This window comes from Rhinolophus ferrumequinum, chromosome 17, assembly GCF_004115265.2.
Source record: "Rhinolophus ferrumequinum isolate MPI-CBG mRhiFer1 chromosome 17, mRhiFer1_v1.p, whole genome shotgun sequence".
NCBI classification, from domain to species: domain Eukaryota; kingdom Metazoa; phylum Chordata; class Mammalia; order Chiroptera; family Rhinolophidae; genus Rhinolophus; species Rhinolophus ferrumequinum.
In genome coordinates this window covers 9,476,151-9,500,928 of record NC_046300.1, presented here as the reverse complement: position 1 = coordinate 9,500,928, position 24,778 = coordinate 9,476,151, and the positions used below count along the sequence as shown (strand labels likewise).

At 44.4% G+C, this 24,778-nt stretch overlaps 2 protein-coding genes and 1 non-coding gene across 3 annotated transcripts in view; 2 read left to right on the top strand and 1 right to left on the bottom strand.

The window, feature by feature from the left end:
- The window catches only part of LIMD1 (LIM domain containing 1), a 56,887-nt gene extending 52,970 nt beyond the window's left edge, over positions 1 to 3,917 (top strand). The window contains exons 5-8 of the mRNA XM_033132279.1: positions 968 to 1,098; positions 1,705 to 1,756; positions 2,260 to 2,328; positions 3,624 to 3,917. Coding sequence (XP_032988170.1) covers positions 968 to 1,098; positions 1,705 to 1,756; positions 2,260 to 2,328; positions 3,624 to 3,761 — 390 coding nt within the window. The 3' untranslated portion in view covers positions 3,762 to 3,917. The remainder of the gene's footprint in view (positions 1 to 967; positions 1,099 to 1,704; positions 1,757 to 2,259; positions 2,329 to 3,623) is intronic.
- Positions 3,918 to 12,888: 8,971 nt separating this feature from the next.
- On the bottom strand, positions 12,889 to 12,961 carry TRNAR-ACG (transfer RNA arginine (anticodon ACG)). Its single transcript has one exon. It is a non-coding gene; the product is annotated as a tRNA-Arg (tRNA).
- A 277-nt stretch (positions 12,962 to 13,238) lies between these two features.
- Positions 13,239 to 24,778, top strand: part of SACM1L (SAC1 like phosphatidylinositide phosphatase) — a 52,625-nt gene continuing 41,085 nt past the window's right edge. The window contains exon 1 of the mRNA XM_033132196.1: positions 13,239 to 13,385. Coding sequence (XP_032988087.1) covers positions 13,354 to 13,385 — 32 coding nt within the window. The 5' untranslated portion in view covers positions 13,239 to 13,353. The remainder of the gene's footprint in view (positions 13,386 to 24,778) is intronic.

Here is a 24,778-nt window from a genome sequence, read left to right as displayed (position 1 = left end):
TCAAGACCCAGCTAATTGAGTAAATAAAATCTCCTATTGAGTCAGCGAAGATTCTTTCAACTGTACGCTATGGAAAAATCCAGACTCGTGTTAACTCAGACTTTCACATGCACCAGAATCACTTTATTAAAACAGGAACTGCTGGGCCTTGCTCCCGAGTCAGTGATTCAGGAGCGCTGGGTGGGGCCCGAGAACGTGCATTGTTAACGAGTTCCCAGGTGATGCTGATGCTGCTGGCCCAGGGGCTGCACTTTGAGAACCCATGACTGACTAGGAAACGTGTGTTCTCTCACCTAATAAGAGGGTTGGAGGTGTGCAGTTCCTTGGTGGCTGAATTTGGTTACTCACTGACATCACCAAGGACGTTCTGTCCGTCTGTCTGTCCTCTCTCTTGGTGTGTCATCCAGATGAGACGACCCTCAGAGGAAGGATTGTGGGGCTTTCTCTTCATTGTGTTGAAAAATAACAAAGAGGCTTTGCTTGCACTTGGATCCGAGATAATCGGGCTGAGTCACAGGATCTTCGTGCTGCAGAGTCAAAGCTGCTTAAAAAGGGCACCTGGGAGGCAGGAGTTAAGAGATTTCTTATGAGCTCTGCATTTTAATGGGGAGTTCCCTTTGCTCCTTCCGCTTGCTGCTTCCCAATTCTGGGATGCAGCCTTTCGTGGCCCTGCTTTACATCATTTCCTGCAAACGTTTTCGGACGGGAGCTCTTTAAATCCCCTCCTGTAGGTTGATGAATACAGGAGAAGGATCCTGCTGGTCTCCTCCTGTTTAGATGTAACTAGATTAGCTTTTCTTGCCCCGTGTCATCTGTTGATGTTGGGCCAAGTGAAACTCCGGGGTGAGTGCGCCCCGTGTGGCGTGAGCACTGATATGGTCCCGTTACCTGATGTGCGTCTCCCTCCCACCGTCCCTTCCTTGCCCACCATCCCACTGAGTCCTGGTCTCGTCTTTTGTGCCCCCAGATCCTGCAGGCCCTGGGGAAGTCCTACCACCCTGGCTGTTTCCGCTGTGTCATCTGTAACGAGTGTTTGGACGGGGTGCCCTTCACCGTGGACTCAGAGAACAAGATTTACTGTGTCCGAGATTACCACAAGTAAGGAGGGCTGGGATCCGCACGTGTCAGCCACGGCGATCGAAACTCAGCAGAGACTGGTGGCAACCTGCTGTGGCGCATCTGCAGGCAGCTGGTACCGTTAGTCCACAGCCCAGCAAAGGCCTAATGGTTTGAGGGGGACTCGGGAGCTCAGTTGATGCCTGTGCAGATAGGAACTGATTAAACAATCATGTTTACTGGGGAAAAAAATAAACAGAGCATATCTGCCAGGCCCGTGTCTTAGGGCTTTACCTAACGTCACAAGGCACTGACTCAGCTGGCCTCCACCCCCTCGGTGTGCCTGGGCCTGTGCCAGGCGCCATGAAGGCAGTAAACAGTCTCTATCACAAGTTGAGCGAAGGGGCCAAATGTGCTCATTACGGCTCAGGAACAATCCTGAAGCAATACTGAAGCCACTCCCAGACTGTGAGCCTCTTTGTACGAGGGCTGGAGGGGTTTGCTTGGAGAGCGCAGGGCGGGAGGCAGGGCTGGGCCAGTGAGGAGGGCTCCCTGCAGGCCCCAGGAGCAGGTCTCCCAGAAACACTTGGCCTTGCCTTCCAGAAACACCACAATATGCACTTGACGGCTTCTTTGCTTCTCCCTCAGGGTGTTGGCCCCCAAGTGTGCAGCCTGTGGGCTTCCCATCCTTCCACCTGAGGTAAGATGCTTCTTCAGACCCGTTCCTGGGGTCTTCCACAACATGAATTTCTCCCTGGGATAATTTATAAGATCTGTGTCCTGTCCTCTCACCTTTAAAAAAGTCCTTCTAGAATCTCGACTCTGAGGTAGTGTCCTCACCAAGAAGCCCCTTTCTCACTAGCTGGCTTCCCCAGGCCAATGCCCTTCCTGTGTCCTGTTTGTCCCTGTAATTAGGGCAAACTCTCTGACCCGACGCTAACTCCTCGATCAGAAGACGCGCAGAGCCACACAGATGAGCGTTTTTGTCGGTGTTGACGCCGACATTCCTGAAGATAGGACTGGTGCCCCTCCCACTTCTCAGCTAAATGTGTCCTTTTTCCTGCCAGTGTTATATCCACTCCTGATTTCTGCTCTTCTCCTAAGGCTGCCTACTTGTTACTCAGAATCGTCTCCACCCCCCATAGCGTGTGGAGCCTGATGGGCCCCCAACTCGCCTCTTGTTCTTGCTTTTTCCCGGTCCAGGGTTCAGATGAGACCATCCGTGTGGTGTCCATGGACAGAGACTACCATGTGGAATGTTACCACTGCGAGGTAGGACCCCCCCGCCGCCCACGCTCCAAAGCCTGTTTAGGAGTCAAAGAGAAAAGCATCCTGGTTGATTGGGGCCGGAGACGGTCATCAAGGTTCAGGCAAGGGGCTGCCGTCCAGAGCTGAGGAAATAGAGTGGAGCCTGATTGGTGGGGTGGTGGGTCGGTTGCAGAGAATGTGGATGTTTGGGGCATGAAGGTCTGTACTATTTTCTCCACCTTCACAACTGGCAAGTTCTGAAACCGTCTCAGATGCTCTCCCTACAGCAGCCGAAGGGCAGGGGAGGGGAGTGTGGCTTTCAGGTCGTGTGTGGGGCCACATCATCAGGCAGGTGTGCAGTCTGGGGAATAGACGTCCTTTCCTCCAGCTTGTAGGCCATTCTATCAGCCAGGAGCCTCTTTCTCAGCTGAGCCCTGGAAATCATGAAGAAACCCCTCTGGGAAACAGGGATGTCGCTGGTTGATGTGAAGGTTGGGGGAGGCCTTCTGCCGCTTATCTGTCCTCGTGTCACACCTCAGACTGAAGGAGCCACTGGTGCCCATGACTGGCAGGCCGGCCTGGGGTCGCCCCTCACCAGCCCTTGTGAAGGGTGCAAACGCTTTAAGTCCCGTGCGTGGGCTTTCAGCCAGAATTAAGTGGATTCACCCATGAAAAGAGACTTATTTTTTGACTCAGTGGGTGGGGAGAGCAGAGGGTGTGGGTGACAGATAGCTTGATCCCAGTGCCAGCACTGAAGAAATAGCTGGGAATCATTGTCAGTGGTACCCCAGGTGCTGGGGAGAAAGGTGAAGACACTTGCTCCACTGTCCCCTCTACCGCCTCCGGGCTAGCGCTGTCCAATGGAAATGTGAGAGCCACAGATTCAAATCATGCGTGTAATTTTGTTTCCTAGAGCCATGTTAAAAAAGTGAAAGAAACAGGCAGGATTAATTTTTGTGATACTATTTTATTCAACCCTTTCTATCCAAAATGTTACTGTTTCACCACGTAGTCAACATAAAACATTTTTCACGAGATGTTTTACAACCATTTTTGTCCTAAGTCTTGGGAATCTGGTGTGTGTTTATACGGACATCCCATCTCATTTCTGACCAGCGCCATGTCAAGTACTCTGATAGTGACATGTGGCCAGTGGCCTGGGTACTGGACAGTGCAGTCCAGACCTTCCCTGGGGAGTACTGGGTATGCTGCACTGGCATTTTCTGCCCCTTCTCAATCACACAGATGGTTTTGGGGACTGCATTTTGTGTCTTGCAGTCCTTTTATTTTGCTGCCACTGACATTTTTGCCTCGCCCAGGACTGCGGTCTGGAGCTCAATGATGAAGACGGCCACCGCTGTTACCCGCTGGAGGACCATCTGTTCTGTCACTCCTGCCATGTCAAGAGGCTGGAGAAGGGCCCCTCATCGCCAGCGCTTCACCAGCACCACTTCTAGCCAGAGCCTCTTACAGACATCCTGACAGGGATGAAAAGCCACGGTTGCATAATGAGAAACCCATGAGGGGTCTCTGGTGTAGAATTGGGGGAGAGGGGTGCTTACGCGTATGTGTTGGGTGCCTTTCCTTGCTCCAGCGAGGTGAACCCTACCTGTCTGGTGTGTGGATGTCTCCGCTGCCATGCCCTTGTCAGATGACTCAGGAAGACGCTCCAGCAAGCGTGTGGCGTGTGACGGGAGGTCACATCAGTGCAGCCGAATGAACTTGCCTCTTCCCTCTGGGAACAGTTCACTTCAGAGGGAAAGGTTTGCACTGAGCGTATTTCACAATATCCTCTGAAGAGAGATTTCAGCTGCCGATGCATCCGACCCTTTCCCTTCCTTCAGGAAAATACCAGCAGCGAGCTCACCCCCACCACCCCAACCCCAACTCCCCTCCTCCCCTCACACACACAATAATTTAAGGCCTCCTTCCACCCCAGGTCTTCTGTAGAACAGCTACAGATTTGAATTGCCTTATGGTGCAGGGAAACTCTAACATGTGCCTTGTACGTTAGGAAGGATTTCCTCGGTAAACCAGAGCCTGGCATTGAAGTAAGTGAGACGGGGTCTCCACCTTGTACACTGACAGCAGTCTGTGTGTTGCCTTCCTCCGCCCTCCGCCAATCTTCACTCCCTTACAGGCAGCTGGGGGCCGGGCGGAGATTTGCCCTGTTACTGCAGAGTCGCTTTGGGATGAGACCTTGGTGCAGGCGCCAGGCCTCTTTACCCACCTGTTGGCCCCTTCTCCCTCCGGAGCTCTCAAGAGTCTGTGACTTTGGAGTCGCTCCTGCAAAGGCAAGTCTCAGGGTCCCATGTGCGGACATCTCCTGTGCCTGTTGAGCTTACCTGACGATGGGCTTTTGGAAGGCCTGCCCACGTCCCGAGAGCTAGCCCCTTATAAACAAGGGGTGTTTGTGTGTGTGTGTGTGACCTCAAAACCAGCGTGGAGGGCGTGCCTGGGATAAGTTATTACAGTCACTTCACAGGTTTCTCTGTTGCCCAATTCTTGGCACAGGCAAGATGTTTGAAGAAACCAGTATAAGGTACACTGCTTTTGTCTGTTTTTTTTTTTTTTTTAATTGTTTCCCTCCACTTTCAGTCTATCACACACAAAAAATACCTCACAGATAAGAGCTTCGCCAGATTACAGATAAAGGAGGAATTTGACCATCACAGTGGATTCATACCGTCGTTGGTGTGTTAAGAACCTCCGGCTTCCTGTGGGCCGCACTCCAGTGGGTCAGGGGTCAGGGCACTGTAATCCGAACTAAAGGTCAGCGGGGCATAGAGCCCACAGAAATTGGGTGCTGCTGCCTTAGTCATTTCATCACGCTGGCTCCCCGGGGTGGCAAGGGCTGAGGGAGGGCCACACACTGGCAAGATTTCAAGGCCACCTCTGCACTGAAGAGACAAAATGTGCCCTCATGTCATATTCCTGAGGCCAGAGGTCAATACCCCTTGGCCTTTCAGTGAGAAGAATATATAGAAGGCTGGCTGGCATACGCCCTCAGCCTGTGGGAGGGCCCCACGGCCTTGTCGCAGGATGCCAGGGCCATCTCTCCACCCCCAGCCAGGTTGGGAGCATGGCCGCTGACATCTGCTTTCCACCTCTTCGCCTCACACCCAGAGCGAGGGGATTGGGTGGCTGGGGCCGCGGAAGGTGGTCGGCGGAACCCAAAGGCACCCGGGACTCGCAGAATTCAAGGCGCCCGGCTCCACGGCTCGACCGTCTTTTGACGCATTTGGGGGTAGTTGCCTGTAAGAAGCACGGGATTAGCAACATGGATTTTTTCACATTTTTAGGAAATTCATTCTGCTGGGATCCTTTGGCCAGATGTCACTTCAGTCCAGGCCAAGTGTTTTCATCATTTTCTTTTCACGGGCTGAGGCTCCTGAAAACCCATGAACGTGCAGGGCTGGGGAAGTGACCCCTGGGTCGCGCCCCTTTCTTCCCATCAAGTCCTCCTCCAGCTCAGCTTGAGCAAGGCTGCCGGGCAGATGAAGCCAGCCGGTATGTCTTTACCTGTCTTTGCCAATGCAGTTCCATTTATGGCCTTGTGGACTCACCTTTGCTTCTACTTTCAAGTTCGGCAGTGACGCAAGTTGCCTTGGAGTCACTGTCAGAAGTAGCAGGGACTTGTTTGCAAATTGGGTGACTAGTTAATTTTTTAAATGAAAATTTTAAAATGGCCTTGATTGGGGTGATTTCAGATCTCGCTGTAAATGACATTCTGTGTTGTTGAAGAAAAAGAAGAGAATTTTCAGATGTCCTAGGAATCTGAGCAGCAACTTCTCTTGTTATCATCGTCCCTGGATAGGGCACCAGGCAGGACTGTCGCACCATTTTCTCTCCTGCTCAGGCCCTTGCGCAAAAGCTATGAAGAGATGTTCACCTACTTGGTATTTTAAACATTCTGTAAGTTATTAGCTAAATAGAATGGTAATAGGGGTGTATTTATAGGCCCCTACAAAGGAAACACAAGCACCTGGTAGACAAGGGTAAATACATTTGTTGTAAGTTAGAGCAAATAGCCCGTCCTAAGTTCCCTGGACAACTCTTGGATTTTAGGTAACGAGGACAATTTACAGCCTGATTCCAGACCCCAGAGCCAGCCTCCAGCCTTCTCCCTCACCTCTTGATCTTTGAGTTTTTCTCGTTTTGTTTTGTTTTAACCCCTGTTCAGTTAGGACCATTCAGAAACTGCCTGGGTGGTCTGAGGAACGCCAATAACTTAGTTTAGCCTGCTGTATCACGTGTCTCTCTCTCTCTCTCCCCACCCCCTTTTTTTGTGCCCCCCCACCTCTGATGTTCCTTAATCTGTCATTGAGTAGAGTGATTTGTTCATCTCACAATGGAAGGGCATTAAGTCTTGTCCACGTCATGTCCTATCCCTGGCACAGGACTTCACTGCTCCGTGGTTAGTGCAGGCATGGAAACCTCATTCAGCTGTGTCCTGAGGTCATGCCATCGAGTCCTGGGTGGCTGGTGGGATTGTCACAGAACTCTGATCATCCCCAAGCACTGCCATCACCTTGTTTCCATGGGCTGTAGTCACACATACAAAAGGACACAGACTGTTGAGACTTGAGAGAAGTATTTGGCATTCACAGTCCTTTGCAGGCCGTTTCCGTGTGCCACTTCCCATGTGTGACAGTGTTGAGAGCCGTGATGGCTGCCACTACTCTTGCAAAGAATGTGTGCAAGACTTGACCCCACACCATTGTTGTTTGATGCACTTGTTAATAAAACCCTGTCTGCCAGGAAACCAAATTCTTTGTATTCCCCTTTGTGCCAGGAATAGTCCTACTTTCCCAGTTACTATCTGAAGTAACTTTTAAAAGTAATAGAAAAAAATGAGTAAAATATATTAGCTATCTATTGTCCTGAGCCAGAACTGGACAGGTGTGGGAAATTTCCAGAGTGTATGAAAATTTCAACTGCAGGGAAAGATTGTTTTCCTCTGTGTCTGTTTGACTATAATTCAAAAATGTACTGTTACTATAAAATTATGCAAAATATTGTTACTATAAAATTATTTGAAATTTTACTGTTACTGTAAAATTATTCAAACCTATTAGTATAAAATGATTCAAAGTATCATAATAAAACTGCATCAATTTGTAGACAATTAAAGTGCTCCAACGGTGATGTTTACTGGGTCTTCTTTTGTGTGTCTGTGGAGAAAGAAAATGGTGCCAGCTGGATTTGGGAGAGCCCTGGATTCTTAAAGGAACATATGGGTGTCAAAACTGTGAAGGGTCTGAGATTTTACCCAATAGTTATTTGCCTTATAACCACATTTCAGTCAATGATGGACTGCATATGCGAAGGTTGTCTTGTAAGATTATAATGGAGCTGAAAAATTCCTATTGCCTAGTGACGTCATAGTGCTATGCATTGTTCACGTTTGTGGAGCTGCTGGTGTAAACAAACTGCACTGCCAGTCGTATAAAAGTATAGCACATACTATTACGTACAGTACGTCATACTTGATAATGATAAGTGACTGTGGCACTGGTTTATGGGTTATATTAGGTTGGTGCAAAAGTAATTGTGGTTTAGAAGGTTAAAAAGAATTGCAACCTAATACTGTTTATCTTTGTTTTAGAGTATACTCTTTCTACTTAAAAAGAAAGTTTACTGTAAAGCAGCCATGTTAACTGGCCACAGCCTCCTACATCTTGCATTACTGTCTCTTGATTTCATTTAACCACAGGTTGTTTTGTACTGTAACATGATGTACAGGTTTGTAGCGTAGGACCACTGAGCTGTACCCTACTACACGCCCAGGTGTGTAGTAGGCGGTACCACCTAGCTTTCGGTAAGTGCAGTCTATCATGTTACACAGTGGTGAAATCGCCTGATGACACATTTCTCAGAACGTATCCCCATTGTTCAGCAGCACATGACTATTTATAAGCCAGTACGTTGCATGCCATGGTTTCATGGGTCTTGGCAGAAGTTACTGGACTCCTAGGTTAGAAACACAGGACAGCTTAATACAGCAACAGCAGCATTTCACTTTATCAGCATTTGCACTGGTTCCCTGAGCCTTAATTCCTGTGGGGCCCCATGGAGAGGGCCAGGCGATAAATGCATGTACAGTGGGTTGCGTTACAAGAGGAAACTCAAGCTCAGGGCACCAGTCTTTATCATGGGCAGTAAGCCCGCCCGACATCTACTCCAAACAGAAACATTATCTACCACTGAAGACAGTTCACTACACCGACATCCTTGAAAAGATAACGGGGAACTAAGGCAGGCAGTGCCTGGCTCACAAGATGTGTATGAAGGTGAGAGGTCCTTGGAGAATCATTTAAGAATCGGCCCTTTCTTCAACTGGATCCTTAATATTGAGAGTGAAGGTCATGCTGCAATGGTGGTCATTATGTCTCCCTCCCTTTTGTGTATGTTGTTTTCTAATGAGGTTATGACCAAAATGGTGAGTGGCCCTCTAGATGTAAGGCAAGCATGCACAGGAAGGCAGGACTGGCAGAGTGAAGGGGCTGAGTGTGTGGTTAGAATCCTTGGGGACGGGGCGACGGTCAAGGTACTTGTCTTTAACAGCCCCATGGGCTTGTTGAAGGCTTCAGTTTAGTTCTTGTGGCTGCCAGGTCTGCTGTGCCACGGACACGGAAAAGCTGAGAGTGCTGATTGTGGTACCGTCTTACTTGAAAATAAAACATCTTAAGTGATGAGAGCGCAGTTACTTTGATTTTACAGACACAGGCTGCTGTCTCCCTATTACCCTGATGCCACAAAGGATGACAGTCGGAAAAAGATGGTCTGGGCCAAGGTGTGCTGGTAAACCAGCTCTGATTTGGGGTGTTTGCTGGCTTCTATGATGTAAATACTCCCAATGAGTGGTTTGTTTTGTCTTTCTAAACATATACACACACCAGCAGGTCATGAGGACCATATTCTTTATAATCCCTCATTTTATGGATAAGACAACTGAGATACAGAAGGGTGAATTTACTCTCCAGACAGTACGTGCCCAGTGAACCAAGATTCCATCTCAGGCAGTCTCACCCCAAGGGGGCTGTTGGACCACTCTGGCTGTTGGCGGCCATAAGTTGACCTTCACTGTATTTGTTCATTAAGGCTACGTGGCCTAAATTCATTGTGTGAGGAGTGGCTTATCACTATCTCTGTTGGTTCTGTATTGGTTTCCTATTGCTTCTGTAACAACCAAATTTAGTGGCTTAAAACACAAAATTTATCATCCTAGAGTTCTAGCAAATGGGCCTTAGGAGGCTAAAATCAAGGTGTCAGCAGAGACTCTAGAAGAAAATCCATTCTTTCCCCTTTTCAGCTTCTAGAGGCTGCCCACATTCCTTGGCTTGTGGTTCCAACACTGACTTCTGTTGTCACACCTCCTCTCTCTAAGCCTCCTGCTTCTTTTATATAAGGACCCATGTGATTACACTGAGCACTCCCATGAAATATAGGGTAATGCCCTCATCTCGTGGCGCTTAATCACACCTTCTGGGGATTAGGACATGTACGTTTTGGGGAGGGGACACTATTCAGCATACTAAAGTGTCCAACAAACTTTTTGGGTGGAAATGAAAGAATATCCTGGGGATATTAGGTGCATTTTATTCAAGCATTGCTAAAAGTGGGGTTTGCATTTCCCCTGGATTGAAAACAGAAGTACTTCATACACAAAAATGATTTGGACCTTGGACTTGGTGTAAAAAAAGAAATCAGAGTAGGTCAGACTCTGGGAGAAAAAGAAGCCAAAGGTCTGATCCAGGACAAGGTCCCAGGTATGTGACAGCTCCAGGTGTACACCACTTTCAGGAGCAGCCCAGGTTATGTGGGTGCTCCCAGGTGTGTAAGGCGGCCGAAGGCACTCCCACCACTTGGGCACGCTCACATCCCTCCACTGATGTAAGACCTCAAGGAGCGGTGGGCCCTGCATTGCCCGCGGGACCTGCCCAAAGCAGGCCTGTGATGGGGGGAAGTCAGGGAATGCATCCGATTTGGAGACTTGGCAGGAAGGTAGACCCCACAATAAACAGAATGGACCAAAAGTTGCTATGTGGGAGCTGCGTTTGGAAGCCACTCTCTCCTGTAGAACAGATGTCAAAATGGGCTGCAGAGATCATTGTGATGATGGTGGAGGGTGCCAACCAGCTTCATCTGCAGCCTGGATTGTTTTCATGGAAACCCCCTTGGCAGATTTCGTAAAAAAAAAAAAAAGTATTTACATAGGTAATGTAATTTCACTGTAGCAGAAACTTGGCTAAACGTGTCGATTTCTTACGCATCCTTGGCTGATTTCTTATCCTGAGCAATGCTTTCCTAAGAATCGCGTTTGGGCTTCTTTGGCTTTTAAAAATGCCCAAGATGAATGCCTGTTTCTCTCTGGATTAGTTTCCGTCTTTCTGTCTCCCTGAATGTTCACAGAGGCATTGGTTTGCATTACCCAATTGGCAAAGAAAGATCAACCTTTGTGTCTCTTAGTTTTGTGGTGACAGAGCTTCTACATGGTGACATGTTCAGAGAGCCCAGGTGGGAGCTCTCTGCCCAGCAGTGGCTGTTCAGCTGGAAGCATTCTTTTCCTAAAGCCTTACGAGATATTCAGCAACTTAAACCCCTATTTTATTGAAGCAAAGGAAATGTCCAAGAGCCCAGAGCTGGTGAGTAGGAGCATGTTCAGGACTAGAGATGGGACTTCTGATTGCTAACTAGCAGAGAGAAGGGGTGGGTTGTATATGTGATCACCATTGATGCCCAGAGAGGGAAACAGCCCTGAGTCCTTCACCTAATTAATCAACTCAAAGACTTTAGGCAAATTTTGTTCCCTCATATTTAAAAATGGGGATAACAAGGCAACTTACCTTAGGGGATTGTGGTAGGATTGACTGAATTAATCCAAGTAAAGAGCTTAGAGTTTGTAACTGCTCAGCAAGTGATAATGTAGGCTTTAAGACTTAATTGATTTTTCCATTGGAATGACCAACACAATAAATTACAAGTGGCTAAAAGTAAATGGAAAAAAACAACACAAAACAATTTGAAAAGAGCACAAATGTGATAGAAGAAACCACAAAGTAAAATGTTGGTAGGTTGGAACATATGAGTAAAAATTACTCTAGGTGCAAAAATATTAAAATGAAAAGATAAACAAACTGGAAAAAGACTGCAATGTGTTTGATAGCCAAAGCATTCACATCCTTTATATATTAAAAAGTCTAACAAACCTATAAGAAAACACTGGTAAATACATACACCAAGAGAAAATATGTACATCAAGTAATAAATATAAGTAAAAGGAAGTTCTGTTTTTCAATTATGAAAATTGCAAAAAAATCATAACGAAATTTGTAATACTCAGTGTTGGTTAGCATGCAAGTAACAGATATTGATGGAAGTATGTACTTAATTTTTTTGGAAGGCAATTTAAAATCATGTACCAAGTCTTTAAAATGTCCTTGAAATGGATCTTTAAAATGTCCACCTGATCATTCCACATCTAGAAATTTTAAGACATATCCGAAATAATTCAACACAGCATTATTTTTTAAGTGTTAAACTGACAACCCAAATTCCCAACAAAAGAGTAATGCTTAAAATATTTGGTTCTCTAATGAGATACCTTCAAAGAATATTTAATGACCTTAAATCTCAGGCAAAAAGCTAAGGGGCAAAATGAGAACACAAAAACATTTCTGGTACAACTCCCAATTCGGAAAAATACATGTGCTGGTAGATCCATATTAAAAAGTGGAAGGAAAAAAAAAAAGTCTGTAAGGAAAAAAAATAGTATTAGTAATGATCTCGGAATGAGAATTCGCATTATTTTTATTCCCCATAATTTTCTATATTTATTATTATTTTACAAATTTTTCTACAATTTTCTTAGGAGGAAAACCCAGTGGAAAGATTGATCAATTCGATGTCTCAGCCACTCCCCGGATTCGAGTCCACTCTCCGCCGCAGATGTTTCGGGCCTTCTCAGGTCTTCGAGACGGGCACCTATAAAATGGGGGGCAATATACTACATTACCTGGGTCTTCTTACTGTAAAAACACCCACACCGAAAGGTGTCTCGGCGGCACTGGGGGACTGGAGCTCTCAAAGGACAGGGCTGCAGACTCGGAGCCCCTCGGAGCCCCTCGGCCGCGCGCAGCCGCATTGCAGCGGTCCCGTCTCCAATGCGGCTTAGAGCTGGAGCCCACCCGATCCGGGGAAACGGACCGCGCCGCTCTCCGTGTCACCGCGGGACTTGCTGATCCATCGGGGAAAAGGCCAGAACTGCTGCCTTCAATGCGCTGTTCTGTTCCCGGGTAGCTAACCTCCGGCCACAGCACGCCCACCCACCCAAACTGCCACCATTCCAGGGGTGTTTTCCTAAATGTACCCCATACACAGAGACTCTTCATATGCGCCATTCATAGGGCGCTTTGCAGTTTACGAACCACGTCACACAACTCTGGATTCCAAACACAGTTTAAAAGATGACATTTCGGGTACAGTCGCGTTACAATTCAAGCCGTTTAACCTTTACACTTTATAGTCTTTTCCAAGAAGTGCCTGGAACATCAAACCCAGCCATGGCAAAAAAGTACGTCTCGAGCCAGCCAGGAGTCGAACCTAGAATCTTCTGATCCGTAGTCAGACGCGTTATCCATTGCGCCACTGGCCCCGTACGACCGAAGCCCTCACTGTAATGTAGATTATACTTTATGCGCCTTCAACAGGCTCCCCAGCGAAACCACCGCATTTGTGCCGCGGCCCCGTCTCACAGCCCCAGACGCTCCTCCTTTCCCCTGCGGGCACGCTCCGCCAATCCGCAGCGGCCACGTCACGGCGCTACACCTCATCACGTCGGCTTGCGTCACTTGCGTGCTCTGGCTCGCGCACTAAGTTTGTCCGCCGCCGCCTCCTGTTCGCTCGCAGGGCTGGCGGGGCGTGGAGCGGGGTGGGACCAGGCTGGACGCTGCGGCCGCCGCGCCAGGGTGACCGGGAGAGCCGCGGCGGAGGTGGCGGCGCGGGGCGGGGCAGGCGGAAAGAGGAGGAAGGCGACGGTGGTGCAGGATGGCGGCGACGACCTACGAGCGGCTGAAGCTGTGAGTTCCGCGGGTCGGAGGGCTTTGACCGAAAGGGCCTCCGGGGCGGCGGGCGGGGCGGCAGGTGCGGGCCACGGGCCCCCGGGTGGGTTCCGAGTCCCTGGGCCGCGCGCGGGCCGAGTGTAGGAGCCTCTCACTCCCCGCCGTCCTCGCCCGGCGTGGCCGCCCCAAGGCCCCGCGTGAGTCACCACCACAGGCCCGGGAGCGACAGTCTCGCCGGCCTTTATCCGTCCCACTCGGCCTCGGCGCCCACGGCCGGAGAGCGAAGCTGCAGCCTGGCTTCCAGCAAGCCGGGCGTTTGGATGCAGCCCTTCACGTGCCTCCCCACTTTCTTTTTAGAGAGGTGGCGTCTACACGTGTTCTTATTGCTTAGTAGAGAGAGTTTTTCTTATTTAATGGACCCATAGCAGCACGTTGGAGTCCGCACAGAAATCGACAAACCTTTATCTGGGCGTCGGAGCCTGCCTGACCGGTCTTTAGGATGCAGAAAAATGTAAAGTACGGTCAATAACTCTTAAGGTTCTGAAAGGTTTACTTGATTTTAAATATTATACAGCTCAAGCATAAAGCAGGTTCTTAAATTAAGTCCAGGTTGACAGCCAGAGACTAATCTCGAGAATTTTGGCACTGCAGATTGACTTCTCGGTAAAGCCAAGTTCTTGAGGCTTTGAGAAATAGGCTCTGGTTTGTTGGAGTTGTAAATTAGGTTTTTGTGAGGTTTTTGGCTTCTCCTGGATAAATAAAAACATGAATTTCCCTTACGATTCCCATCTGGCTCCTACATCTTGTTGGTGGATAACTTTGTTCTATTCACTTTGTGTTTAATGCTTTACCTCTGGCCTGAAAAGCCAGTGACAGTAGGCTGAGAATGGCAGCAGAAGCAAGTGTAATCTTTGAGGAGCTTGTCCATCCCTAAATAAGTTAAAATATCTTCGTACATAGGGATTTCCTTTGCAGGGATATGAAGATATCAAAATGTAGTTTGCACACTTCCTATGCTGCTCGCCAGGACATCAAGCTCACTTAACTTTCTGGAAGTTTCGATTTAAAGTTAGGGATGCAAAATTGAGAGTGACGTCATCTACTCAACATCAAGATATTTTGTAGAAAAGATGAAGATGGCTTTTTCCTCGACCCACTCCCTTTACTGAAAACCCCAGCTGCATACTTCCCTCCAGATTTTCCTGGCCAAGTTGCCTTATTCTCTCTCTCCCAGTTCCCCTTTGCAAGGTGATCGCTTTATTGGTGAATGAGTCCTGCAAAGTGTCTTGGACCAGGGTACTGGCTGGGCCAGTACCCTGTCACGTGTACTCTGCTGGCTAATTAGGTTATTGCTGTTTATCTGATAGCTACTAAAGGTTATAATATGATCCTACACCACGTCTCGAATGTGTTTAAGCAATACGGAGCCTTGGCTTGATGCAGCTCAGCGTTAGGTTACAGAACGCACCTGAATTTTCCTGTAGTAAAGACTGAATGGGTTGGAGAACTTGAGAATTATGACAAGCTGCCAAAGAGGCACTAAATTCACCAGTCCAGATCTAAAAAAACAAAAGCTCTGCATCCTTAAGAGAAAGGAAGTTTGGCCTTTTAAGTGGTGAGGCTGATGCTTTTGTATCGATTTTTGTGAGGAGTGGAAACTATAAATTTGGGCGAAGACTAAATCTGAGGTTATATGAAAGTCATTCTCTAATTTGTCAGTCCTTAACTTTTTTCCCTGAAAAAAAAGTTGTGAGTGCCGTCTGTAAATGTGAAGATACAACTTGTTTGCAACTTTGTGTTCTTTACCAAGGAATTTGTGAGTTGGAGTCTGCTTTTATTCCTTCTTTTTGACTCTCTACTGTGAGGCCTGCTGTTCAAGGTTTTTAAATATGGTCTCTGATCTAAGGAATATTCTTTTTTAGATGCATTTGGAGGTGGAAGTGGTTTCTGACCCACGTAAAAATTAGTAGGACATAATAGCCATTTTTTAAAACATGCCTCAGATATGTTTTAATTAAGAGCCATATAAGAGACAGTTTGATAATATTTTATTACAAAACTATTACTACTGGATTTATTTAAATATTGAAGTGCTTGGGATTTTAAATAATAATTTGTTCTAAAATTATGCCATACATTTGCTCCAGTCCGTCTCTTTCCTGCTATGAAGCTCATCTTCCTAATTGCCCTGGTTTCATCCTCTGCTCCCCTGCTTACAATCTCCAGTTGCAATTTATAGTTCTGTAGGATTAGGTCCCCATTTCTTAGCCGTCTGTATTTTAGCCTCTTCACAGCCTGTCCCCTGACTTTATTTCCCATAACTGCCCAATGCTTTCTTCCCCCCTTTCCACCAGACTTGGCAACTCTCTCAACTTCAAGCTTGGGCTTATTTTGATCCTTCTACTTAGAATGCCTTCTTCCTCTCTCCTCTTTACCCGCTGGTCACATCCATGGTAGGGCTGAGAGAGCTCAGGCTTGTTTTAGTCAGAACACACTTAGATTCAAATCCTGACCTCACTGCTTGCTTTGTGTCCTGGCCATGTTACTTAATCTCTCTGAATCGGATTTTTATCTGTAAAATGAGAGCATTCCTATTTCACTATTATAAGGATTGAAAGAGAGTGGAGCTGAAATACCCCGCATACTTAACAGAGATTCACTTTCTCTGAGAAGCCTTTCCCCCCACATCTTTCCCTTCACTGAGCTGCCATTCCAGTCTCCTGTCACGGAGACTACACACCGAACGTCCACATGGTTTGCACATTCTGTCTCTTAGGGTTGATTAACAGTGTATTTACTGTCTCAGGCACAAGAGGACTGAGAGAATGATCTATAGCACAGTTTGAACCGCTCACTTTGCCACCTATAATTGATAAAATCATTATAAATACTTTGTTTCTCTGACTACCGTGTTTCCCCCAAAATAAGACCTAGACGGACCATCAGCTCTAATGTGTGTTTTGGAGCAAAAATTAATATTTATATTAAAATTATATTAAAATAAGACCGGGTAGTATATTATATTATATTATATTATATATTATACCGGGTCTTGTATTAAAATAAGACCAGGTCTTATATTAATTTTTGCTCCAAAAGACGCATTAGAGTTGATGGTCCAGCTAGGTCTTACTTTCGGGGAAACACGGTAGGTTGCAAATATGTGGAACATGTTAGAAACACCTTAATATTGATTTCTTCTCCAAGCCTCCTGAGCATAAAACCTTGTGCAGAGCAGATCCTTAATGAATCACCTGAGTAAAATGAAAGGAACTTTCCAGTGTAGAACCTACCAGCACTTCAAAAATTGAACATAGTCTGGAGTACTTTGGAATGTAATCTTTTGAAGTAGCAGCAGCTTAAGTCATATATATTAATGTATTTCCAGTGCCTCTGTGTGGTCACTGGTTGAAATATATCCTCCGTCATTGCTGAAGACAGGGAAATAATTGCTCTCAGCCTCACAGTCAGGTCACACAGCCCCGCCACGGCAAAACTGGCCTTGGAACACAGCAGGCCCAGAGTTCAGTGATCTTTCCATTACACTGCATTATTCAAATTACCTTTTTTTTTTTTTTCCTCTTATCAGATTGCTCTCAACTTAGTCCTCAGATATGTCTGGTGTAGAATGAGTCACTTATAATTAAGAATAGTTGACATGACCGTATGGCTTTTCAATATAGAAAACAATATTGATTTGTTCAGAATTTAAAATTCACACTTTTAAAACATCCAGGCAGTTCTACCCTATTTTGTGCCTCCTTTTTTCTTTTTAAATCATTTGTGTAAGCATGGATAATATTAGACAATGATACATTTGAAATTACAAAATAATTACAATAGACATCCATTATTGGCAACATTTAAAGCATGTTTTTGTCAGTCCGGGCATATGTGATGCAACCCTGAGAACAGACGTAAACTAAACTATATTGTGATGAAGACGTGTGTGGTGTGTCCAGCACAGTGAACCTTTAGGTTGTTCATCTGTCTCTGCAAAGAAGGATGGAGGGAAGCTCAGCTTATCCTCGTGAACGAGGTGCCTAAGGACTCACTAAGTGAGGGGGAGACCGCCGGGACCCTAAAGGAGGATGCATGAGGGGTGGTGGGGTCACCTTCTGGGTTTGGGTGTAATGGGCCCAGGGAACCCTTCTTTACTCTCTCAGTGTTTACTTTTTGCTAGCCAATCAGTGACATGTTATGCCTGTGTGTTTTCAGCCAGAGACCTGGTAAATTGGATCATTAAGACTTTGATTTAATTCTTATGTAAGACTTCTGAGGAAATATGTTCTTGCTATAGTTTTGTGACATGACAATCACCATGCTTCTATGTAAGTAGTAATTTTATTATTGTCATTTTAAATTGCGGTAAAATACACAAAACGAAATTGACTATCTTAATCATTTTTAAATGTACGCTTCAGTGGTGTGAAGCACATTCACGCTGTTGTACAATCATCTGTCTCCAGAACTCCTTTCATCTTGCAAAACGAAATCTGTCCGCATTTACCAACTCCCCATTACCCTTCCCCCAAGACTCTGGCAACCACCATTTTACTTTCTATCTATTAATTTGACTACTGTGCGTGTATCACGTAAGTGCAGTCATCCAGTATTTGTCCTTTTGTGACTGTCTTATTTCACTTAGCATAATGTACTCCAAGTTTATCCATGTTGTAGCATGTGTCAGAGTTTCCTTTTTAAGGCTGAATAATATTACACACATGCGCGTGCACACACACACACACACACACACACTACATTTCGTTTATCCATTCATCTGTCAGTGGATACTTAGGTTGCTTCCATCTTTCTGGCTGTTGTGAATAATACTGCCATGAACATGGGTGTATAACTGTCTCTTTGAGACCTTGCTTTCAATTATTTTGAGTATATATCCAGAAGTGGAATTGCTGGATCAGATGGTAATTCTGTTTTTAAGTTTTTGAGGAACTTCCATACTGTTTTCCCATAGTGGCTGCATCATTTTATAGTCCCACCAACAGTGCAGAAGTGTTCCAGTTTCTCCACATCCTCACCAACATTTGTTATTTTCTGTTTTGTTTTGTTGTTTTATAAGAGCCGTTCTAATTGGTGTGAGATCAGCAAAGAGTAATATTTTTGAAGTAGATTAGTTTTAGTCATTGTGATTTGACAAGGTTTTAAGGGGGTTAGTTGTTGCCTGAAATATATAAATGTTACATGGGGAAAAAGTATGTTTTCAGACATTAGAAAATCATATTGCCGACACTGAAAGAAAATAAAAATAATATCTGATGTTCATATTATAATTGAATATATTGCCTTTCGTAAAATTTAACAAAGGTAATTTTTTAAAAGCACTCTTTAAACCTTTTGACTCCCAGGTGTTTATAAGATTAAATATATTTACATTAAATATAATAATGAGAATTGCGTTTGCTGAATTTAACTTTTAGTTCCCTGTGATTTCTTTTTCTTTTTTGGCCTATGCATGGGCAGTAATACATAAAAGCAAAATAGTCAACCAAACAAAAGTTGTCGATAGGAAATAATTGTTAAATTTAAGTATTACGTTATTTTGAAATACCTCCCAAAATACATGTCATTTTAACAGAAACTAGAACTCTGGGTTGATATTAAATCCCCCGTCTTGAAGGGAGCCAGGGAGTATTCTTGTTCAGTTAGAGGTAATAGTTAATACCTATTGGATTCTGATAACCTTACCGACAGTTTAGATAACGTAGGACCAGAGTTCTTTTCAATATGCAGTATTACTTTGAACTTGAGAGATTTGATAGCAACAGCTTAGTTAATGACCAAATCATCTTCTTGGAGGGGCTCTCCTTATTTTCTAAAATCTGTTTGATAAAATAAGTAATATGAGGGTTTTATGGCAATGTGAGACATCACAGCAACTGAAGGCCATTCTTTTTACAGTAGGAAGAGGATTTTCTCCTACTAGATTTTTGATTATCATTAAGTCTTTTGTCTTGGTTTCCATGTATTTATTACATTGAGATCTCAGTATAGCCTGCTGACTGGTTAATTTTGAAAAACTCCAGGCAGAACTTGGCTTCTCAGTGACGGTTAATAGACTTTCTAATCAGAGGATACACTACTTGCTCTTTCTCCTCTTATTAGTTACATTGTAACATCAAGTCCAGTTAAAATTTGACCGGTCAAGATCTTTACTTAGGAGAAAGGAAAACAATGTTTTAAATTCTGTTTACTCTGTCACTGAGCCAAAGAAAACATTAGTTAAGGGCCATATATAAAAACCAACTTAATACTGGTGTTTGCTGACTAGTTGTGTTATATTCTCTAAGAAAATTGATCGGGCTTCAGCTATCTTTTTGTGTGAGAAATACCAAGGGGAATGGATAAGCCCAGGGTCCTTGTCTGCAGAGACTTGGTGGCCTATTTGGTGAAGAGTAAAAACAAAAATAACAATGAAACCATACACACCAGCAAAAATTATACCACTGGTTATTTACGCAAGTGTTTCTGAGGGTAAGTGCTGAAGAGTTAAAGTTAATTTCACTAGCTTTGGAAATAAAATCTGGGGAGCATAAAATTTAACAGAATAAAGTTTACCTCATAAAATAAATATATTTCAGATTAATGTTATGGCCAATTAAAGAATGGTGGGAAATGGAAGGAGAGAGAAAGGAGAAGATAGCAAAAGAATGTGTAGGTGACTGAGCGGCGATGCCACCTGCTGTTAGGATTAGTGGGATTCTGAGCCGTTCCTTACCATTACTCTTAGAAATGTTGATGAGCTGGCACTTACTCTTCCTATCTTCATCACTCCAATTCTTAGGCCATTTTCAGTAATGCCATCAGACTAGCCTGCTGGCAGCACCAGCGACTTAGCAGCGTCTCTCTGCGAGGTAAGGAACATCCAGCAAAAGTCCCAGGGCCCTTGTATCGGAACTCTCTGCGTTGATCCACAGTTACTTTTATTTTTTCTTATTTTAACACAGGTTTTAAACTTAATTTTTATTTTAACCTAATGCATGTATGTGATTTAAAAGTAAACCGTACACAAAACTTACAATAAGAGAGGACACTAGCACCCCTCTGCCCTCCAAATCCCACTGCCCCAGGGTCGTTGCCTTCTGCTTTTTAAGTGATTTCTTCTAGTATCTCACTCCACACTTCGAAACAACATGCTTACACTCCTGTTTCCTGGTTTTTTTCAGTTTTAGCCTTCTAATAACTTCCTACTTCAGAAGAAGGAGCTTTTATACCTTTCTCTTCTTTCCTCTCACTATAGTTATGGTAAGATATTCAGTGTTCATATTGTTACGGTTATGTAGATATGGTTCAAATGAAGTCAATAGTATATTTATATTTCCTTATAAAAATGTTCTGTTTTCCCTGGAATTAAAAAGTGCCTGTTTCCTTTTTATTTACTTGACTTTTATTTTTTCAACGTACCTATCACTAATTAATCTTAAGTATCTGTAGCAGCAATAAAACTCCTTTTAAACATATCAGATATCTGCCAATTTATTTCCTTCTCTGAGACTTACCTCTGGGACCCTCTACCCCCGGCTTTAACCTGCACTGGCTGTTCTTCGTGCCTGTTGCATAACTGTTGTCCTGGAACCGCCCTTCCCCATCATCGTGAGAATTTCCTTCACTTCTCTCCTGTTTTGAATTCCAAGTGTAACGCTCGATTTACTCCATTTTTGTGAAACAAACTTTTCCTTCTTTCTAAGAAAGAGTGAAAGAGGGGTATCTTTTGAGACATGGCACATCTGGAAATGTTTTTATTCCATCCTTGCACTTGTTTGATAGTTTGGCTACATATAGAATTCTCACTTAGAAATTATTATCCTTCAGAATTTTAAAGACCTTGCTGTTGAATAGTCCAGTAGTGTAGTTGTTGAATATTTCAGTGCTTTGTTCTCTTGATTTTTTTCTTTTTGGAAATATTAGGATTGATTGTCTCCGTATGATGTTTTGAGGTTTTATGTTGTGTGTGTGTGTGTGTTCCATTTATTTGGTGGGCCTTTTCTGTCTGGAAACTTATCTTTTGTTTGAGGGATTTTTTGTTTTGTTTTGCACTATTTGATAATTTCTTTCCTTTTTCTCGCGTGCTCTTCTGGAATTCCTGCTAAATGGATGTTGAACATCCTGGATCCAGCCTCTCTCTCTTTCCCCTCTTCTACCTCCCACTTCCTTTCTCACTCTCCTTTCTCTCTCCCCCTTTCTTTCTTCCTATGCTTTCTTGTTTTACAGCTCTTTTTATTCTATTCTCAGAGAGAGTTCTTCCATTTTATCGTCCAGTCCTCTTGTTGAATATGATCATTTCCGCTTTCAGCCAAGAACATGTTCTTGCTTTCTGAATTCTTTATTTTTTGTAGCACTCTTGTTTCATGAATACTGTCTTTTCTGTGAAGCTGTCAATTATGAAGGTGTTCCAAAGCTTGTTCTCAGGATAGTTTACCCAAAGTTATTTTTCTGTTTTGGTCTCTGTCTTTTGTGATGGAAGCTTTCCTCAAATACCTGGTGATCCTCGGTTGTCATTTCATGTTTAAAAATGCACTAAAAAATTGATTGGAAGGTGTGTTTGTGGGTCAAGACTTGTCAACTGATGGCTTGACCTGTAGAGTGATTGTGCGGGAACTGAACTCTTTCATGGGGTCGTGGTGGTGGTGGTGCTGCTGGTGCTGGTGGTGCTGGTGGTGCTGGTGGTGGTGCTGGTGAAATGCCAGCAGATGCAGGTCTTTTCTTTTGGACCAATACATTTCTTCAGAGACTGAATTCAAAGCTCCTGTGGGGATTTTGGGGACAGGGATGCTTGGCCACCAGCATTCTGGGAACCTGGTAGAGGAAGAGGGTTGGGTGATTGTTCCAGTCTATGAGCAGACCCCCTTCTCTGTGTCTTTTCACTTCACTTGGCGCTCTCACCAGGGTCCTTAGTGTTGCCTGGTACCTGGAGTGCGGAGCTCTAAGCGTTCGATCTCCAGGTAAGGGAGGGCAGGTGCCTGGACACTGTTGGGTGGGGGCTGATGACGCTTTATGTAAACTTTGTACTTCCTCACTCGCCACCGCACCCCATTCAAGTCCTTGTCACCTTTCCCTTCTAGTTCTCCAGGCTTTTCAGCTTTCTACTGCCGAGTCTCTGGAGTGCACTTCATTGGCTCTCACCACATAGGCAATTAGATTTTGTGGTGACTTTGTTAAGTAGACCGTTTCCAGGTGCTTGTCTTCTTCCATACCTGCACTTGAATGACTGGTTTCTGCCCCACAGCCCGCACCCACCTGTTCCTACTCCCTAGACTTCATCTTCTGGAAGAATACCAAGGCTTTTTCTGTGGAAGGTCCTCGTTCCATTCTACTTCAGTTACAATTTTAATTTGTTGATCTTCTCGTTTCAAGTGTGTCTGTCCAAACTGCAAGTGTTTGTATGTTTCATCTTCTTATAAAAGAATTTCAGTTTCTAACTTTGTAATTTTAAAGACTCTAAGCACACAGTGAGTTCATTAACTGTGTGATTATCAGGAGTATAGCAGTTAGTAAAGGCCTGGTTCTGTAGCTGTATATTTTTTGCATATGATTTAAAGTCTTTATCTAATATGTGTCTATTTCAACAATGTTCTCATACTTTTACAGATCAACTTTAAATTTAAATGCCAAGTTGGGAAAGACCTTTTAATTGCTTATAATACAGATACCTTTTTGTTCCATATATAGTATTTTATAAATATATTTATATGTATATATTTTATGTAATTTTATATATGTTAAAATTTAATTAGGAGATTCTTTTGCTCTTATAAACACTTGATTGTACAATAAATACATTATCACTGCCTGAAAGGTATCTATTATGCTATACACCAAAACTTGTATGTGGAAACAAGGGTGACTTTTCAATTCATTGATTTAATTCAAATAATTTATTTTCATTATAGAAGTTTTACAGGCGAGAAGCTTAAATGCATTCATATAAAGGTAGTCAGAGTGTATTGAGGAGGGAAAGCAACATGCCGTTCTCTGTTGGCTGTGTATTTAGATGTAAGCTTTGTGCATTGTATCAAAAAGTGGAGGGATTTGATTTCTGAAATTGTATGTCGATTAATCATCTTTCAATATTAAGAATGACATTAATAAAGAGGTAACACACCATTTGTGTGGAGAAATAAATTGTGCTAACTCTGTCCCACCAAGTACAGCTGTGAACTTAGAAGAACGTAGGCCCCTGAGCAAGATGAAGAAAATGGATGTAATAAAACCCGTGGGCTTCACTCTGGTCAGAGCTGTGTAGCCCTCCTCAGACTTTATCTGAAGCCTGTTAACTTTGTCTCAGATGTAAAACTAAAGCAGCGGAGTGGGAGCATCGGCCATGGCTTTTTCAAGAGACCAAAGACAGCAGAAGAATTAGAAAACAAAACCCAGTGGTCTGAGGTCCTTTTGTAGAACAGTGAGGCCACCCTTTCGTGGCGGCTCTCCTCAGCGCTGGGCCTACCTTGTTCATTCTGTGATTTCCCCTTACCTATCACTTACCTCTTTTTAATGGAGAGAAGGCTGAGCTGGCAAGTTCGGTGGTTTGTTCAGGGACTTGTGATAGTAAGCATGGAGTTGGGATTCAAACTGGGTTTGTAAGAGTTTACAAACCGTAACTTTTTGTTAACCGTACAATATTACTAGAGTTTGAAGGCATCATCTTTTGTTAGGATGGCACAGAAATGGATGTGTTCAAAATGTACCCAAGTCAGTCAAGAATACATTGCTACTAATGCTTAGATTAAGAAATAAGGGAAAACCTTCGTTTAATAACATTTAAGTTAAAGAATTTCCAATAAAAATGGTGTTTAAAAAGTTTCATCACCTGGAACCCCTAACATCAGGTATCACAAAACTGAATTGAGGGATGCATGTCATTCCTTAGTGCCAGGAAGACAAGGTGTGTCTGTTTATGGGTATGTTTTGGCCAGAGGTTATTGTGAAGCTTATTTCATTCTATAGGGGATTTGAATACTGTATTAGTTTTCTGTTGCCGCTGTGCCAAATTACCATAAACTTCGAGACTAAAATAATACAAATGTAATATCTCATAGTTTCTGTAGGTCAGAAGTCCACCACGAGCCTCACTGGGCTAAAATCAAGGTGTCAGCAGGCTTGCGTTTCATACTGGAGACTGGGGTGGGAGGAGAATCCACTTACAGACTTATTCGGGGAGTTGGCCAAATCCAGTTCCTTGTGGTCGTGGGACCGAGGTCCCTGTTTCCTTGCTGGCTGTCAGCATGGGGCCACCCTTAGCTTCCAGAGACCTCTCTCCTGTTCTTGCATGTCGCCCCAACATCTCAGAAGCCATCAACAGCTTGTCAAATCCTTCTCATGATTAAAATCCGTCCTTCCCTACCTGCTGCATTTGTGTGGTCTGCTTTTAAGGGCTAGTGTGATGACTTTGGGCC